The sequence below is a fragment of the Solea senegalensis genome, linkage group LG2 (genome assembly GCF_019176455.1).
Source record: "Solea senegalensis isolate Sse05_10M linkage group LG2, IFAPA_SoseM_1, whole genome shotgun sequence".
In the NCBI taxonomy this organism is placed as follows: Eukaryota; Metazoa; Chordata; class Actinopteri; order Pleuronectiformes; family Soleidae; genus Solea; species Solea senegalensis.
In genome coordinates this window covers 12,302,098-12,319,782 of record NC_058022.1, presented here as the reverse complement: position 1 = coordinate 12,319,782, position 17,685 = coordinate 12,302,098, and the positions used below count along the sequence as shown (strand labels likewise).

Here is a 17,685-nt window from a genome sequence, read left to right as displayed (position 1 = left end):
ACTTGTGATGGAGACCGTGAACTTTTTCCATAGAGATCCATTCCAATGGAGTTCCATTTACAACCCGCCCCCTGGTGGCTAACTACTACTTTTGTCCCACTTTCTAGGCTTTACTTTTAAACCTGGAGGTTTTCTGCCCAAGGACTGATTATGTCCAAAGAGTAAAGAGCTTGTATTCCACATCCAGCCTCAGTCACACAGCTATCATGTGCTCCCTCTTTGCATATATTTTCTTTTTATGATGTTTCTTCAATTGTCAGTGGTGATGCTTGCCGTGTGAGACGTCAACCATGTGTTGTCAGAAGAGGAGGGGGGGTTCCTTTAACAGAATACCACAGGTTGCTGCTCTCTGTGCACTTATAAGTCTGTGCGCTTATCTGCTCTTCACATGTGTCATATGTGCTCAGGATGTCTTAGTCATCAGGCCAGTCTGTTAAGACTGCGCAGTCAGAATGACAGGAATGTGAAACGGAGAAACAGACCCTCTCCACATTTAGGCTTGGTCTGGTTGACCTGCTATGACTGCTGCTGGATCCTGGATTACATACTGTGTGAAAAACATCAGCATATCTGTCTCAAACAGTCATAGTTTATCATTTATGAGTTTGTTTGTCAGTTTGTCCCCCCAAAATGCATCCTCGTAACATTTTCCCTTCAGGGAGTGGGGTATACTGTTACCCATTGCTCCAGTGCTTGCACAAAAGCTGCAGACTTGAGTGCATGTCAGCTTTAACAGGCCGAGTTGTCCGCTGTCACATCAATCATCATATCAGCATTTATTACTGTCTCATCCCCTGCTGTACCACAAAGGCCTGAGAGTGCCTGAAGATGGAGCACACGCTGAAGCACAGGGCTACATATGTTGTGGCTTTGTGTGCTTCAATGCATGCATGCGTGTGCGGGGGGGTGTGTGTGTGTGTGTGTGTGTGTGTGTGTCAGATGGCACCAGCTGGATTAACAGTAACAGTGTGTTCTACCCAGATGGGTGGACATACAAAGAAAAACAGGATGAGGCACTGTTGTGTCACCTGAATTAAATAGCTGCTGCTGCTGGTGATGTCATCAGACTGAACAATGAAACCATGTTCAGTATAATGTGTCAGTCCACCACACACACTCCATAATTCTTTTGTACAGTGCATATAGCTCATTGTTTAATCCTGTGAGGTGGCCTATGTGAACAAACGGTCTCGAACAAACCGAGTGAAAATAGACGAGACTTCTCTACTTAGTTGTCCACAGAGCCTGTGGCCACATGCACAGTCTCTGAGGTTTAAAATAGCTCCTCAGTGTTTTCTGTATTATTAGTCAAAGGAGCCATTATGTGAGCCTGATGTGCATTCATGAGCGTGATCACTGAAGTAACTCTCACACTCACGCAAACATCATGCTAAGTATCGGTGTCTCATTGTGTCGTAAACAATATTTTAAGATGGCGTTTGTTGTTTCATGGGCAATGATGTAAATGTAAGTCTCTCCGTTGTTATGTTTTTGTTTTTTTTTACAGTTTTCACCATTGATAGGCCTCTAACCCCCCCTCCCCTAATCCCTGGGGTGTGGGTGAGATCCCCTCTCAGCAGATGGATTCAATGTATGAGAGAGACAGAGAGAGAGAGAGAGTCAATCAGAATAAAAATAGAGAAAGAGAGAGAGCGCGAGAGGCACAGACCATAATGAACAAGACTATATTTATGTCCACAAGCCAGTGACTTCTCATCTACACATGTGCTATTTTGAGAATATGGTATATGTGTGGCAATGTGACATGAATCCACAGACATGCCGAGCGCCAAGCACTGACCCCGCCTCCATGTGAATATTCAGGAGAGCTGGTGGAACAAAGCAGCAGTGGGGTGTGGTCTCTGTTCAGCGGGAATGAAAGGAAGGAGTATTATAAAAAGAAAAAGAGTTCCCATTATGTCAGCTTTCTATGTAGGCAAACAAAAATCAGCATTTAATAAATTAGCATTACTTATTTCTCATTACTCATCACTGCATACAGTCCAGCTGCAACTAACAATGAGCTTTTTCATTATTTTTCATTAGACTAAGAAAAGTGGACAATACAATAATCAAAGTAACCCATTGTATATTATTTTTAGTCTTTTAAATTTAAATTTAAATGTCTCTTTGTGTAAAATACCGCATACCCCATGCACAATTACTAAATGATAAAGTGATTGCAATTTTGCACACACACATGCAGACGATCTAGTGTTTCTAAACTTGTGGATCCATTTGCGGTGACAAACCGGCTGCAGTACAGCATTTTGTTGCTGTACTGCAGCAACAAAAGACAAAAGACAAAAATTGCGTTTTGTCTTTTGTGTCCAGCCTCGTGACGAGCAGTGTAATATAATGCTCTTGTGTCAACAACAGGCTCCGTTTGGAGATGATTGATTTGTGCAGTGAACATTTTCACTAATCAATCACGGTTTGTTGTACGTGGTAGCTGTCATTGCACTGCTCATTTATTTGACACCACCGATGCTGTGTCCCCATGTGAAACAGACACTGATTATTGTCTGGCATGATGCACTGGCTGAAATTGAGAAGGAAATCAATAGTTATTAGTCATTGTATTAATTAATACCAACACGTGCCCATGTTAAATTAGATTTTAGACTTGATAGATGTCGGAAAAGATGTCTTTTGGAAGATGAAGGTTAATAAGAATAGACAAATGGTATGAAATCCTTTTGTTTTTATTTAGACAGAGGTTGACTACTTCCCCAACAGCAGATATGTTCCAATATGTCTGATAGATGCATGATGTGAATGTAACTGTAAATTGTAGTGTAAAGCAGCTTTGAGTGGTCATGGAGACAAAAAAGCACTATATAAATACAGACCATTTACCATAATGGACATTATTAATGCACTTCATATAGAGTTTGTAATGGAAATAGAAAGTGTTATTAGTCTGCAGCTCCACCTCTTCTGCTCTCATGTTCCATCTTAGATTCCTCTTGTCTATAGGACGCTGTCTAGTAAGTAGATTATCTGGAAACAAACTCATGGAGAGATGAAATGTTTTAATGTGACGTGCATCGATTATGAGGACAAAGCTTGATGACTTATCTCACAGGAATGAGAACCGAACAATAAAAGACTTCACTGGGGTAAAGCAGAAAGAATGTGAAACCTCTTTTAATGCTGGAAACTCCAGCTCAGTTTTCCCTTCAGAGCATATCTGATGGTTTAGGCATGAAAAAGTCCCTCGGGCTACTTCTCTGAAATCCGAGCGGTAAATTATGTAAAGAAGATGAAAAACAAAGATCACAGAATAACAAACACAGACTTGTAAGAAAAAAAAACCCCTGTAAACCCTCTCCTCCATCAGTGACACGTACTATTTTTCTCAGGCAGACATATTTGTTTTCCTCCTGTGTAACCTGAGGTGAAATTGAGAATTTAATCTCGTATTGCAGCCTCTCCGATGTATTTGTTATCTTTTTTTGTCTTATCTTAGATTCCCACGTCAGTGCAACTTTGAACTTGTGCTTGGAGAATGTGAAGAATGCAACACTCGCAGAGAGACGTATCCCAGATCTCTGAGGTTTATTTGACTGGGTATCTCACTCAGTGTCAGAGTCAGACTGAGGGAGGGTAATATTTCCCTCACATTCCTGTTTTTATTTAATGAAAGGCAGAAGGAAGAAGTGAACATTCCCGTAATATGAGAGAAAAGAACATTTTATGTTATATACAGTATATCATCATAAATCAAGTGCAATGTTGTGCTCGGGTGTCACATTAGTGACTGATGTAATTGAACAGGAAATGATAATCCTGATCGAGGATGTAAAACAAGTGAAAAGCCTGTTTAAATTATTAGTCCGTTAGGCTTTGCCTGGTGAAGAGCGGGTGTGGTGAGAGACAAATGTTTAGGGACATCTGGACGTCTGTAAATCTTCCAGCTTCTGCTCAACGCATGACATCACTGCACATGCTGCTCTGCTCCCCAAAGAAATGAGCTGTCCACTTTAATACCAAGAAATATTCTATCACTGATGACTGCATTGTTATTGTGCATTTGTCTCAGCATACGCCCATCTTTTTTCTTTTTTTAAGTATCCTTTTACACACACTGCAGGGTAACAGAGAAGCAAATCATAAAGGCTGCAATTTATTCATTTTATTATATTTTTTTGTGATAATTGTTCTGTTTTTCATTTGTTTTATGTTCTTTACCAATTAAACAAAAAATGGAATTCATACATTCACATCTTTAAAGCCTGGACCTTGCATTCGAAGTTTGCTTTTAGTTGTTTTGTAATGTTCCCTTGTGTGTTAAATTTATGAATACAGTGAATATTATAATGTAATATAATATAATATAATATAATATAATATAATATAATATAATATAATATAATATAATATAATATAATATATATTACATATAAGAGAAATTTAACTTTTATCCCAAATCAAGTCACTCTCTCATCTACTACTACTTTATTTTCCACATGAGGCTCATGGGGTGCATTGGTGCCAATCCCAGCTGACATTGGGCGAAAGTGCACCCTGGACAGGTCGCCATTCCATCATAAAAAAAACCTCCACACTCACACCTACAGTCAATTTAGAGTGTCATATTTACCTAATCCCCAAATCTGCATGTTTTTGGACTGTATGAGGAAACCTGAGAACCTCGAGAAACCCATGCACACACGGGGGGAGAACATGCAGACTTGCAGAAAGGACCGGGTTGCAAACCTTGGTCTTCTTGCTGCAAAGGCAAGAGTGCTAACCACTACACCAAAATCTCAATTAGATATTTTCCCTTAATTGTTCAGCCATAATACACCAGTAGCCTTTTTTCTTCACATTTTTACAGTATCAGTTAAAAGCTTCCTGATGTCACTCACACATACACACATAAATGGAACGATTAGCCTCTCGACAATGTGATCTTGTTCAGAGCAATAACGCACACAGGGTGAGACAAACATGCATTATAACATAATGGATCAGTCATGTGTTACCTTCACACGCGCATGCAGCTGTATTTGGTCTGGATGTTAACAAGAGTGGACATTAGCACCAAAGTGTCCCTCATGTGACATCAGAGACACTAATGGAAGGTTTTGAGGTTTTCTTGTGAGGCCACTGACTTTGTTAAAGCCGTGCTGATCAATAACTCCATATTAACAATTAGTCAGAGATGACTGTTTGTCCATTGTAGTGCGAGACCCAAAGAGAATGATCACGTCAGTGTTGTGGCATTTCAACTCGGCTTCACTGCACTTCTCCCATTCTAAACATTATATGTCCAATGAGGAAAAAACAGATATTGATGCCTTAAATTCATTGATTTTAGCTAAAATCAATGAATTTTCAAAGCATCGTCTCCATGTCACTCAGCGAGCTGCTCCCATAGAGTCCCAGCAGCCCCGCTGTGCTGACTCTGCAAATGTCTGAAACCCAAATATGCCCAAAGGGGCCAGCAGTAATGCAGTGGGACACCACAGCCCCAGCCCCTCTTCCATCAGTATTGATCTAAAACGCTGTTTCCCATCAAGTGACCAACACAGTTGTTGTTGTTCTGAAGCCCGTTCTTTTATCTCGTGCCTCATCCATTAGAGCTGCGATAGCCAGAGAGTCTGTCTCCGTCTGTTTTTCTCTTTCACTCCGAGAGCGATGCATTCTTTATCTTCATCATCTTTCTCACTTTCTCCATCCTTTTGTCGTATAGCTATTTTATTTTCAATTTTCAATTTCAATTTCTGTCAAATGAAAGTCATTTCACCTACATTTTACACTCCTGCACCTATTGAGTATTTGCTGTCCCATAATTATTACACATTTTCCCTAATATTGTGCAGCATTTACAAAAACAAGGACATCTCCAGTCATCACATTGACTTAAACATCACAGATAATTGGCCTTTGAGAAGTCCAGACATGCATCAGACACGGGTTTGCACAAGCAGGCACTCATCGGGGATTCAGTCTGTCATTTCAACCTCGACGATTCCTGTATCTTCTCCTGAATCTGCCCGTCAGTGGTGCATTCATGTGCTGTGGTCACAGTGGAGACACTGGTGTTGTGCCAGCGGTGTGATTCACGTCTGTGTAAGCGTGTCTACCTGCTCCAAGTGCTGTTTGAACCCTGAGGCCTGTCTAATCTATGACAGGAGGCCCTAAAAGTGAGCAAAGAGAGGGGCGCGATTCACTGCGCAGTTCACATTCACAACGTTGTTCTGTGGCCCTGAAATAACCATGAACTGTGTGTGTTGTTACAGGTGATTTACCTGCAGAGGGCGGAGCTAAACAGAGAGACGGTGTACGCCATGCACCCCAGCAGTGTCCACGGCGTGGAGGACATGTCGACACTGGCAGAGCTGCATGAAGCTGCCATCATGCACAACCTTTTTCTGCGCTACCAGAAAGACAACATCTATGTAAGGCGTTACACCAGTACCTGGCTCCTGTGGGTCTGATGTGATCTCTTTCATGTGTCTGGGAACTGGAATGTGCTGTCACTCTTTCCACACAAAATGGCGGCTGAATAAAACACGTTTGTGTTTACATTGTCTGGATGTTGTCGGAGGACATTTTGGGAAATGATTATTATCACTAGAAGCAATACAGAATGCATTTTCCCTTCAGGAACACAACATACGAGATATGTTTGTTTGACCCAGGATTGTTTTCATTATAGAATTCCACTGGGATTTTCCACTGGGATTTTTCTCTATCCAGGCTTTATTAAAAATTATCATTGCCCACAGACACATGGTAACTTTATTTTTGGAAACCCTACAGTATCTCCTAAATCTCATCCCTTTCTGTTTTATCATAGCCTCAAAGAATAGTACAATGACCCACAAACACACTTTTGTTTCCCAAAGCGCATTACCCGAGCAGGAGAACCGGATCCTGAAATACAACTGTCCTTAATGTGAACTAGGCCACATGTAGATGTTACATGAGAATATTACAGATAAACTACAGGTAAAGAGTCAAAGGAAGGAGACGGGAAAGTGAGTGAATGTGGCCGTAATCATGTTGTACCGCAGGTCTGGTGTGGGCCATGTTTCATTTCCTTTTCTCTACTTTTCCCATTTCCGATTAGACTAACATAGGTTCCATCCTAGCGGCGGTGAATCCGTATAAGCAGATAGCAGGACTTTACGACAGCACTGCAGTGGAGCTGTACAGCAAACACCAGATGGGGGAGCTGCCTCCTCACATCTTTGCTGTGGCCAATGAGTGTTACCGCTGCCTGTGGAAGAGGCATGACAGCCAGTGTGTTCTCATCAGGTGAGGACTCATGAATTATGTCATGAGATCCATTTGAATTAAAGTGAAGTGTTCAAATTTGTATTTTATTTGGCATTTACGCCCAGGAAGCAGACATACCGCGTATCACTGTATCCGTTTCTCTCTGTCTGACTTTTGTATTTTGTGTCTTCAGCGGGGAAAGTGGTGCAGGGAAGACGGAGAGCACCAAGCTGTTGCTGAAGTTTCTCTCTGTGATGAGTCAAAAGTCAGCAGGCACTCCTTTGTCAGAGAGGACTACTCGGGTAGAGCAGGCCCTCATCCAGAGCAGGTACTCTTTGACCCCTGACCCCCAACTCCTCGTTTGTTTGATTTTCTTTTTGTAGAATCAACCCCTGATGTCTTGTATATTTTTAAAGCGTACCACTATCTGTGGTGTTTTGCAGATGTATAGCCTTAGTATGTTTGATTTTTGTTTTTCCAAAGATGTTTTGTTTATACAGTAGATGTTTGTGTTTAGTATTTTGTGCACAATGAGCTCATCAAGTCAAGTTCTTTACCACATTAGACTAATGGCAAAATTAGATAGTGTGCATACCTTTATCCGTGCTGCAGAAAACATGCATCTGCATCTGCATCTGCATCTGCATCTGCATCTGCATCAGAATGCAATCACTGATAGGAAATCAATGCGTTTATTTAAAAAGAAATCCAGTGTCAGAGGTTAGAACGTGAAAAACAAACTGTCTGTCTCTCTGTCGTCTCTCTCTCTCTGCAGCCCCATCATGGAGGCATTTGGGAACGCAAAGACTGTGTACAACAACAACTCCAGTCGCTTTGGGAAGTTCATCCAGCTCCACTTTTCCCAAAATGGGAACATTCACGGAGGCTGCATCATTGACTGTATCCTCCAGTAACAGTTCACTCACTCATAATTCACTAAAGGAATTTGATTTCTACAGCATCTTCGATATGTTTGTTGTCCTTGACTCGAGGTAATCAGATTTGCTCGAAAAGGTAAGGTTGTGTAGTGTGGAAACATTCAGAAGCAGCCTAACGTTTCATGTGTGGCGCCAAAAGCTTTCAGCTAAATACTGAGACACTTTTATTCTAATCACCATCATCCTTTCCAAGAATCGTGTGGTTCGACAAAATCCCGGAGAGAGAAACTATCACATCTTCTACTCACTGTTAGCAGGAGCTGACAAAGACCACAGAGGTTTGTTTCTAGTTTTCTGCAGACTTTGATTCAATATTTTTAAATGATGAATAGTATTAAATGGAGGTTATTTGTGGTTCTTACTTTTAAAATGTGTATCTCTATCAGCTGTGTCTCATTCTATTGGTCTACAATGGTCAGGACTGGAAGGATGAACAGTGTCTTTAGAACTTACTTTGTTGACGTCACTAATTATTAATGTCTGTCCATTTCTCTGCGTCGCAGACATGTACTTACTGTCTGAAGGTCCAGAGTCGTATCACTACCTGAGCCAGTCGGGCTGCGTGCAGGACAGCAGTCTGGATGACAAGCAGCTCTTTGACAGTGTGATGGTAAAGAATAGGAACAGAAAGCACCACATATTCTTGGATGTATTGTCTGTGTTTCGTCTCCAGAGGGCGCCATAACCTTCATCATGAGTTTATCTGGCATTTTGGGAAGCCCTTTCAAACCCTTAGAACAGAGAGCATTTAGGCTGCTTTTTTCCATGACTGTGTTAAAATGTACATACATAGGCTATAAGAAAGTGCAATATAGAGCGTCTTTTATCTGGATGAAACCCACTACAGGCTATTTTGTGACTTCCGCACAATTATCACTACTAAAAAAAAAAGCAATATAAAATTGATCATAATTTTGACTCAACATCGCATAAGAAGACCAGAAAAACTCATTTTGTAAAGCCTGAAGATACGCCCTACAAACACACACCGCTAGTATAAGAGTTGTGTATTATTCCCACTGTAATTTACCACATGCAGAATGGGTTTAGTGGGTTAATACCTTTTCATATAGAAACCTGTTGTCTGACCCGGTGTTGCAGGAGGCACTCAAAGTGATGGAGTTCACTGAGGAGGAGATCAGAGATGTGTTCAAGTTGCTGTCTGCTGTTCTCCAGATGGGCAACATCGAGTTCATGACAGCTGGTGGAGCTCAGATCACTTCAAAAGCTGGTAAGGCAAGGCATCATCTGTGATTGACTCATTGTGACACACATCCTTACATCATCTGCTCCCAAGATGACATTTAATTGAATTACATATTCTAGACAGAACAATGTAATTTAATGCAAAACATAAACATAAAATAGAGATTTGTTGTCTTTGTGAGACCCTTCATTGTATAGATGAGTCTATTTTCTATATTTTTTAAATATATTTTATGTTATAATGTCTTAATTCATGTTTACTATTTATTACCTCCACTATTTTAGTGTCTGTGTTGCTGAAACATTGCACATTTCTGCATTTTGGGACTAACAAAGGTTTTATTTAGAGCAGGTTAGAGGAGCAAGTGAAAATGTCAGATTTTATTTTGAGAATGTGACTATACCTGGGTGTTTCTGATATTAAATCAATAATGAAATAGTATTTCCTTGGGTTTAAGTCAAAAGGTTAAGAAAATATAACAACATGGTTTCCTTGCGGTTAAGTATTCCCAAGAAACCCATCAGGAATTCACTGGAAAGTGATTTGGAACTGAAAGTACTCACTCTGTTTGTAAACCAACAGTTGGTACTTAGCCATTCTCTTTAACCACATGAGCTCTTTAGTGAGACTAACTTAGTTTTCAATTCTTGAGAGAAAATGTGATATTCATCAAACTGTAAAATGTTTTAATTAAAGTTTGATGACGTGAAACTGGAAAACATGGAACATGTGGCTTCAAGTCAGTTAAATTTGTCTCTTGTTTTTCAACCTGGAGGTAGGTTCTCTTCTGACTTTGGACCTGCGGTTTTCCTTATGCCCCTGAGTTTGATTGACATTGTGCTCGCAGACAGCGGTGAACAGGCTGTAACATGAGCCCGAGGCTCCTTTGTTTGCCGTGTCTGACCTCCTTTCCAAAGAAGCAGTGAACTGCAGTGACTGTAGCAGAGACACGGAATGGAGTTGCCTGTGAAGGTTCACTGTCACATCAATAGGAGTCTCCTGCGCTGTCGAATAAGTGTATGTCCGTGTCTGTGTGTGTGTGTGTGTGTGTTTCAGTGGTCAGCAACGTCAGTGACCTGCTTGGCCTCGACTGCTTTCAGCTGTCAGAGGTCTTGACCCAACGCTCCATGATCCTCAGAGGAGAGGAGATCTGCTCGCCGCTCACTGTGGAGCAGGTACCCAACAAATCCAGAAACACTCCCTCACCCCGCTGCTCATTAAACACAGAGCGACCTCATCATTCCTTGTAGTATCTTGAAATTATGGGCTAGCATTTGTTCAGAAGTCAAAACACTGACATGTACAGTAGACACGTCTGTTTGTCACTCCGCTCCCACCACTGCCGCGGTGACACACGCGCTCTTTCTCCGCTGCTCTCTCCCCCACATGCCGCTCCAGATCCCTTGCGTGACTCCCGGCCATTTCCTGCTTTTTGTCTGCCAGATTCCTGGCACAATAAAGCCATCATGATAGTGATCTGAGTCAAAAGCACAATGGAGCCAATGACTGGGGCTGAAGCGAGAGTCTTCTCCTTTGGAGGCAGCACAGCCAGACACCCAAAGTTGCTGGTGTAATAATTCACCCGCGTGTCTCGCTCTCTGCGCTCCATGCTGTGGCCTGTAATCAATGTTAATCTGCATGTGTTTAACTTTTCGCCATGTGCCGCAAGAAAACTCTGACACACGACGCGGCCCTTGTTTTGGCTGAGCTCACGCTGTGGGCCGACTCGCATGTACAAATGTCAGACAATATGCAGAACAGACCTTTACTGTAATCACAGGGGCACGAAAGTCACAAGACGGCTTTTCATGAGCAGACAAAGACCCTGTGCTGTCACCCCGCTGCTGCTCGTTCTGCCCCGGCCTTTGAAGCAGCTTGTCCTTTAATAGAGTTCATTATTTGGATCCTGGAATCGGTAAGAATGGCTTCTTCTCACAGCGAGTCACTTACCCCACCACTGCTCTCGCCTCCTCCCCCCTGAATCCTGGACAAACAGGCATTCTTCTCACCCCTGTGACGGAGATCCTGGAGCCACCAGCCCCTCTGTTCACACCCGCATGTCGCAGGAGGTGACGGGTCATGATTGATTACTCAAAAGCCCGGGAGCATTGTTACCCCAAATACAGTATACACGCTGCCACACTCTTGTTTTGTTTTTAATTCAAGCACAATGCCCGTGGAGGAAGCAAAGCTGGCAAGCTTGTGCTTTTTTATGTACAAACACAGATGGTGTCTGGCTGACTTCATGGTCGCTGGAGAACAGCAGAACATTGGTTAGAATAAGACCTTTTTTTTATTTATTTTTTAATTAAAAACATTTTTTCAGTGGAGTTACAGCTACCTCGGGAAATACTGTCTCATACAATCATAACTCTAAGTTCACTCGGGGTCCAGTGTGTAAGAATGAGTGACATCTAATGGTGAGACTGCAGATTGTGACTCCTCTGTTCACCCCCTTCTTTCCCACACTTGTCACTACAGTGGTCTTTGTTTGTTTACGCTCGCATACAAATCTTCTACTACACTCTGTGGCTGATTTGTTTGTATGGGCTGCTGTAGTGACACGGTGGTGTAAAAATGTCAACCTGTTAAATGTTACACACTGGACCTTTAATATCTTCTTCAAGATCTTATCACATGGTATTCCTCAGCAGTCTTCCCCAAGTTGTAACCCCTCAGTGCTTTCCATCTTTCTTTTTTTAAAAGAGAGACCCAATAAACTAGAGGTAGTCCTCTTCAAAATTTATTTAACTTTTTTTTTTTTTGGTTTGTCTTTGTTTTCACTGTGTTTTGTAATAATATGACTGAGTTGCCGTGAATCATTCTGATGATATGAAGCTGATAGAGGACGCTGGCTGTTGTGAAAACAGCAGACAGACTCTGACACAACACACCTTTGTTTCCGAACCACAATTTGTTTTAGAGACACACACATACACACACACACACAAGCACACACACACACACACACACACACACACACACACACACACACACACACACGCCCATGCAGCTATCATTTTAAAGACACATTAACGTTCATTCATTCATACGGACAGCCTAATCATAGCTGTATCCCTAACCATAACCATAACGAGCTCATGCCTAATCCTAACTTTAACCTAAAAACAATTCAAATCTTAGCCTTAAACTTAAACAGTTCATGAATGAAATGTGGTTCTGCCTTAATAGGACCAGGTTTTGGTCCCATTGAGTACCACTGGTCCTGAAAAGGTCCTAAAGAGGTCACATCATATTGATGATTGATATTAATGAAATTCATTTGGTGATTTACTGTTTCTGGGGTTCATAAACAGTCTGCAAAGTTTCCTCTCCGCGATTATTCATGTCTGACTCTGTGTTTGTGGTCATTTTGGTGTTGCAGGCATTGGACTCGCGAGACTCCGTCGCCATGGCGCTTTATTCTCAGTGTTTTTCATGGATCATAATGAGGATCAACCAGAAGATTAAAGGAAATGACAGCTTCAAGTCCATTGGCATCCTGGACATTTTTGGCTTTGAGAACTTTCAGGTGAAAGCTCACACACTGAAGTTAATTTGTTATTTTTTAAAGATCCTCAAAACTTTTTTTCTTACCCAGCTTCTTTTCATGAGAAGGGAGTGTTGCGGGTTTACCATTAAGGTAACTGTGTACGTGTTCTGTCCTGGAACACAATGTTATTTGAACTCCAGATTAATGATCTTGGGACAGTTTTTTGCTCTGTGGAGAAAGTTGGACTGTCTGTACATGACTCGTAAGACAGGTTTAGACCATCCATCATTTATTTTAAAGGCCATAAACTCTCTTAAATCACTCTTGACTCGTAAGGCTGCCTTTTTTTTTTATAGACACTTACAATCAAACTTAAGGGGCAGGGGCGGGTGGGTACAAGGACAATTTCATCATTCTGCTGAACAACACAGTATTAAAATTCACGAATGAAACTCACGGGTGCTTCGGTCAAATTAGAACCCATTTAGTATTGAAACAAAACTCTTTTCTTTTCTCTTTACTTGTCCTGCAGGTGAACCGGTTTGAACAATTTAATATCAACTATGCCAACGAGAAACTCCAGGAGTACTTCAACAAGCACATCTTCTCACTGGAACAGCTCGAGTACAACAGGTAAAGGTGGTGGATACAGTGAATATATTGGATTTGCATGTGCCAGTAAATGTTCAAGATGACAGATATGGGAGGAGGTGGAGTCTGCTCGTAGTGATGCAGGCAAACCGCCAGACTGGTTTGGAATCAGCTCAGTCTCTCCCACAGACAGTTGTTTTGTCGTATAATGGACCAACGGCCTGGACATGGCTCATTTCATCACATGTTCATTCGGAACAATACAGCCATTGTGTCTTCCTGGTTTGTTTATGTTTATATATACACAGTGCGTGTGTGTGTGTGTGTGTGTGTGTGTGTCCTCACAGGGAGGGTATCCAGTGGGAGGCTATAGACTGGATGGATAACGCAGAGTGTCTGGATCTCATAGAGAAGGTAACCAAGAGCAAAGTCTCCACCAGGACAGACCGCCAACCACCAGCCCCAAGCATGCTGACCCAGACGCCACACTGTGCTTACATTGACCCCCATCTCCCTACTCTGTCATTACATAGCCTCATTTTGCATGTTGTGTGCACATGAATGTCGACCAGTCAGCGATTAGAGGTATGGGGGGAATTGAAGCATAAAGACAATGTTGTGTTATTTTAATCGCTGTAGTCATAATGGTGGTTAAAGCTGAGCCTCGACAGAGGTCGGTCTGTGTCTGGTGAAATTTCAGGGTCAAAATCGCAAGCATGGAAATTTTACTGGAAGCAAATACTACTCTCCAACTGGGTATTGATAATAGACCCGGTGGTTTTGCTTGGTATCCCTCCATTAGATGATTGATGTTAATTAGTGTGAACTTTATGTACATGTAGGAATTTAAAGCAAGCTCTTGGTGCCAAATACCAGTGCCTGCTCCGTGAACCCTCTCTTTATGGATAAAAAAGAGAACTGGATGAATTGCTGTGCTGTTTCCTGAATGTATTGTTATACTAAAAGCTGCCAGATGTGTCCCAGTGGGATTATAACTAGTTCCATCATGACTGCAATGTGTTTCACTCTGCTATTCTGTCTGTCTCCCCTTTAGAAACTGGGCATGTTGGCTCTTATCAATGAGGAGAGTCGCTTCCCCAAAGGCACAGACTACACTCTTTTGGAGAAACTGCACAGCCGACACGCAGTGAGTCCACATGAACGCTGACATTCATCATTTATACACGCAGGCTTAAAAGTGAGCCATGTACTCTTACCTAGACACCTGGAAGTGGTGCCTTCACCACCCACTAACTCACACTCGCGCCTCAAAGAGTTAAACCTTTCTCCTGTCACCTGTTGCCTTCGGTGCCGCACTGAATGTCTGTGCAGCACCTGTACACACCCCTAAGTGCCCTCACATGCAAACACAACAATATTGTAATGTGATCGGCCCTTCTCTGCGCCCGATCCGCATTGTGTGCAAGAGAAAAGAGTCTCCTTAGAAAAGCCAGCGGGTATTTTCTGTGGCTGACGGGAAAAACAGAGGAGTTACTGTCTGACCTCTCCCTAAGGTGTCTGCCTTCACAACTCCTCCATGCTGTATGTGTTAAGGTCATGTTCGGAGGAGCCGGGATTCTTTGCTTCACCTTTTTATGGCAGAATCTAACGTGGAACTGATCAAAATTTCTAATTTGAATAAATTACAGACGGTAAAAATGACAAATGTCCCCACATATATACTCTGTGTTGTGTTTACTCATTACCATTTTGTCTGGTAAGAATTAATGACGTATGTATATATGTATATATGTATATGTATATATATATATGTATATATATATATATATATGTAAGGCTGCAAAAAAACTAAAAGTTTCTAGTTTTCAAACATTTATACACGTACAAAAACATACCTTTAGGTAGTATATTACATTTCTGCCACTTAACTCCTCAATTTTACACACTGGAGCTAAAATGTTTTGTCTAATCAGCTGATTTGATTTACTTTTTAAATGTATAAATTGAGTTTCGAATACGAGACCATTTGTGTGACCAAATACAAAAGTCAACAAAGGCTCGGCATAATAGTAATCTAATTGAAACCCTCCATAAACTGTTTTTTTGTTGTTGTTTTTTTACAAGTGAAAATCATAAGTTGCAGCTGTGTTGCTGACATTGCAGTTTCCCTCTGAGCCACTAATAGAAAACTCAATGTTCTCTTCATTCGTCGTTTGTTTAGAATTAAGAAGACATGTGTGTTTTTTCTGAAAATTTGGAATTTGTCTTTGTTCTTTCACCTCAGACAAATGTGTACTATGTGAAGCCCAGAGTGACCGACCACCAGTTTGGCATCAAGCACTATGCTGGAGAGGTAATTGACAGCACACACACACACACACACACACACACACACACACAAACACAGTGAATGGGAAAAAAAAATAGACTCAGGTTGTTGGACGGTCAGTCGTGTCTACTTTGTCGTCCTCTGCTTCCGCTTCTGTCACGACAACAGCAATTACTCCTTTACGGAAGAGTATGGAATGGCAAAAGAAAACCAGGAAAGTGCCTCCAAGAGTGCATGTGCAGAGTGGAGAGGGCAGGAGCCACTAGATGTGGGGGAAGAGTAGACAGATTTTTCTGTGATAAAGAATGGCCTTATGAAGCCTTGCCTAAGACAAGGTCTCCTCAGTGTGAGCATGGCAGCTCAGTCACAAGCCTGGCATGGCTGTCTATGGTAATGACTTCAGAGAAGACGCGCAGGCCAGCCAGTTGTTCGTTGAGTCCCCTGAAAGCTGCCACTGTTATCCAAAACGGTGCTGTGAGTTTAGTGGGGGAGTCGTGACATTCTCCCATAGATTTGATTATCTGTGTGCCGTCACAATGTTGCGGTAAATGTTTGAGTTTTCCATAGTTGTGTGTGTGTGTGTGTGTGTGTGTGGGGGTTTAATGGTCACTGTGTACATACAGTACATGAGGCGTGCACCCACCACCTGTATAAGGTTTTGCCTTCAAACTGTGTGCAGTTTTGCTGGCAAACACAGATCTGCGTGGCAGCATGAGACCGTCCCAGTTAACAAAACAGCCACTTGGACAAAGGAGCCATTTGTCCAATGAGTATTTTCCAATGACAGAGGAATGGACTGTGATTTGTGTGTCTGACTTATAAACGTGGATGTGATCGTGTTTGGATCCCATGGCTCAGTAAGATTCAAACATGATCTCTATCTCTCTCCATACATATATATATATATATATATATGTACTGTATATATAAATATACATCTACACGCGCACAGACAAGGATTATTGTGTGTATTTTCATAATAGACGAGCAGAGGAATGCAGTGTTGCTAAGATGAGGGCTGAAAAGAACTCAACAGGTGACTGAATTAACTCAAAGTCAGTGGCTCTCTCGCAGGCTGTGCTTGTAGAAGCCTGTCCGCCCCTTGTCTTTGTTCACTTACACACACAAACACATACACACACACACACATTCTGTGGACATGTGTGTGTGTGTGTTTTCATCAAGTTTGGATGATGACAAGATTAACACACAAATTATTTTTTTATTCAGGTCAGAATTTTCTGCACATTTTCTGCATTTTCTGTCATACATACATATATATATATACACACATATATATAATGATAGTGTTACAGAAGTTATGAAAGAGTGTTAGATCTTATCGTGGTTGCAAACACACTGCCCTCGCTTACTTCCCTGTGTTTACCGACTTAGGTGCTTTACGATGCGCGAGGAATTCTTGAGAAGAACAGAGACACCTTCAGAGACGACATCTTGTTCATTCTCAAGGACAGCAGGTGAGCATTTCGCATTGTCCTCCGCACACTGAGTTACACACCTGTATGATTCCCTTTCCGACACAATCTCACACCCTGTCCTGCATTGTGTGTCCACAGACTTGACTTCATCTACGACCTCTTTGAGCGCGTTGGCAGCAGGAATGGCGACGAGACCCTAAAGATGGGCACAGCCAGACGCAAGCCCACTGTCAGCTCTCAGTTCAGGGTGAGACTGAAGCTTCTGTGGCCTAAATATCACTCTCAGTTTCAAACGCCCATGGTTGTATGATTATGTCATCCCACAGACAACAAATTAATTGTCTCCCATGTGCTGCTGCATATGATGATCACTTAACCCGTAACACTGGGCTTGTTATTTTGGCCTGATGAATGTGAGCGTGGGGTCACGGAGGGGGGAAAAAAAGGAGTGTAGAAGTCATGGAAAGACCGAGCGGGAAGGAGAATGCTGTCTG

General features: G+C 42.0%; 1 protein-coding gene across 2 annotated transcripts in view; it reads left to right on the top strand.

Annotated features, from left to right (window-relative positions):
* myo10l3 (myosin X, like 3) overlaps positions 1 to 17,685 on the top strand; it is a 49,911-nt gene that overhangs the window by 15,349 nt on the left and 16,877 nt on the right. For both annotated transcript variants that reach the window (XM_044019771.1, XM_044019770.1), the window contains exons 3-18: positions 6,252 to 6,410; positions 7,085 to 7,272; positions 7,427 to 7,561; positions 8,009 to 8,133; positions 8,234 to 8,247; positions 8,365 to 8,449; positions 8,675 to 8,781; positions 9,273 to 9,402; positions 10,435 to 10,553; positions 12,764 to 12,910; positions 13,404 to 13,504; positions 13,810 to 13,876; positions 14,517 to 14,609; positions 15,708 to 15,776; positions 17,148 to 17,230; positions 17,330 to 17,438. In XM_044019771.1, the coding sequence (XP_043875706.1) occupies positions 6,252 to 6,410; positions 7,085 to 7,272; positions 7,427 to 7,561; positions 8,009 to 8,133; positions 8,234 to 8,247; positions 8,365 to 8,449; positions 8,675 to 8,781; positions 9,273 to 9,402; positions 10,435 to 10,553; positions 12,764 to 12,910; positions 13,404 to 13,504; positions 13,810 to 13,876; positions 14,517 to 14,609; positions 15,708 to 15,776; positions 17,148 to 17,230; positions 17,330 to 17,438 (1,731 nt within the window). The remainder of the gene's footprint in view (positions 1 to 6,251; positions 6,411 to 7,084; positions 7,273 to 7,426; positions 7,562 to 8,008; positions 8,134 to 8,233; positions 8,248 to 8,364; positions 8,450 to 8,674; positions 8,782 to 9,272; positions 9,403 to 10,434; positions 10,554 to 12,763; positions 12,911 to 13,403; positions 13,505 to 13,809; positions 13,877 to 14,516; positions 14,610 to 15,707; positions 15,777 to 17,147; positions 17,231 to 17,329; positions 17,439 to 17,685) is intronic.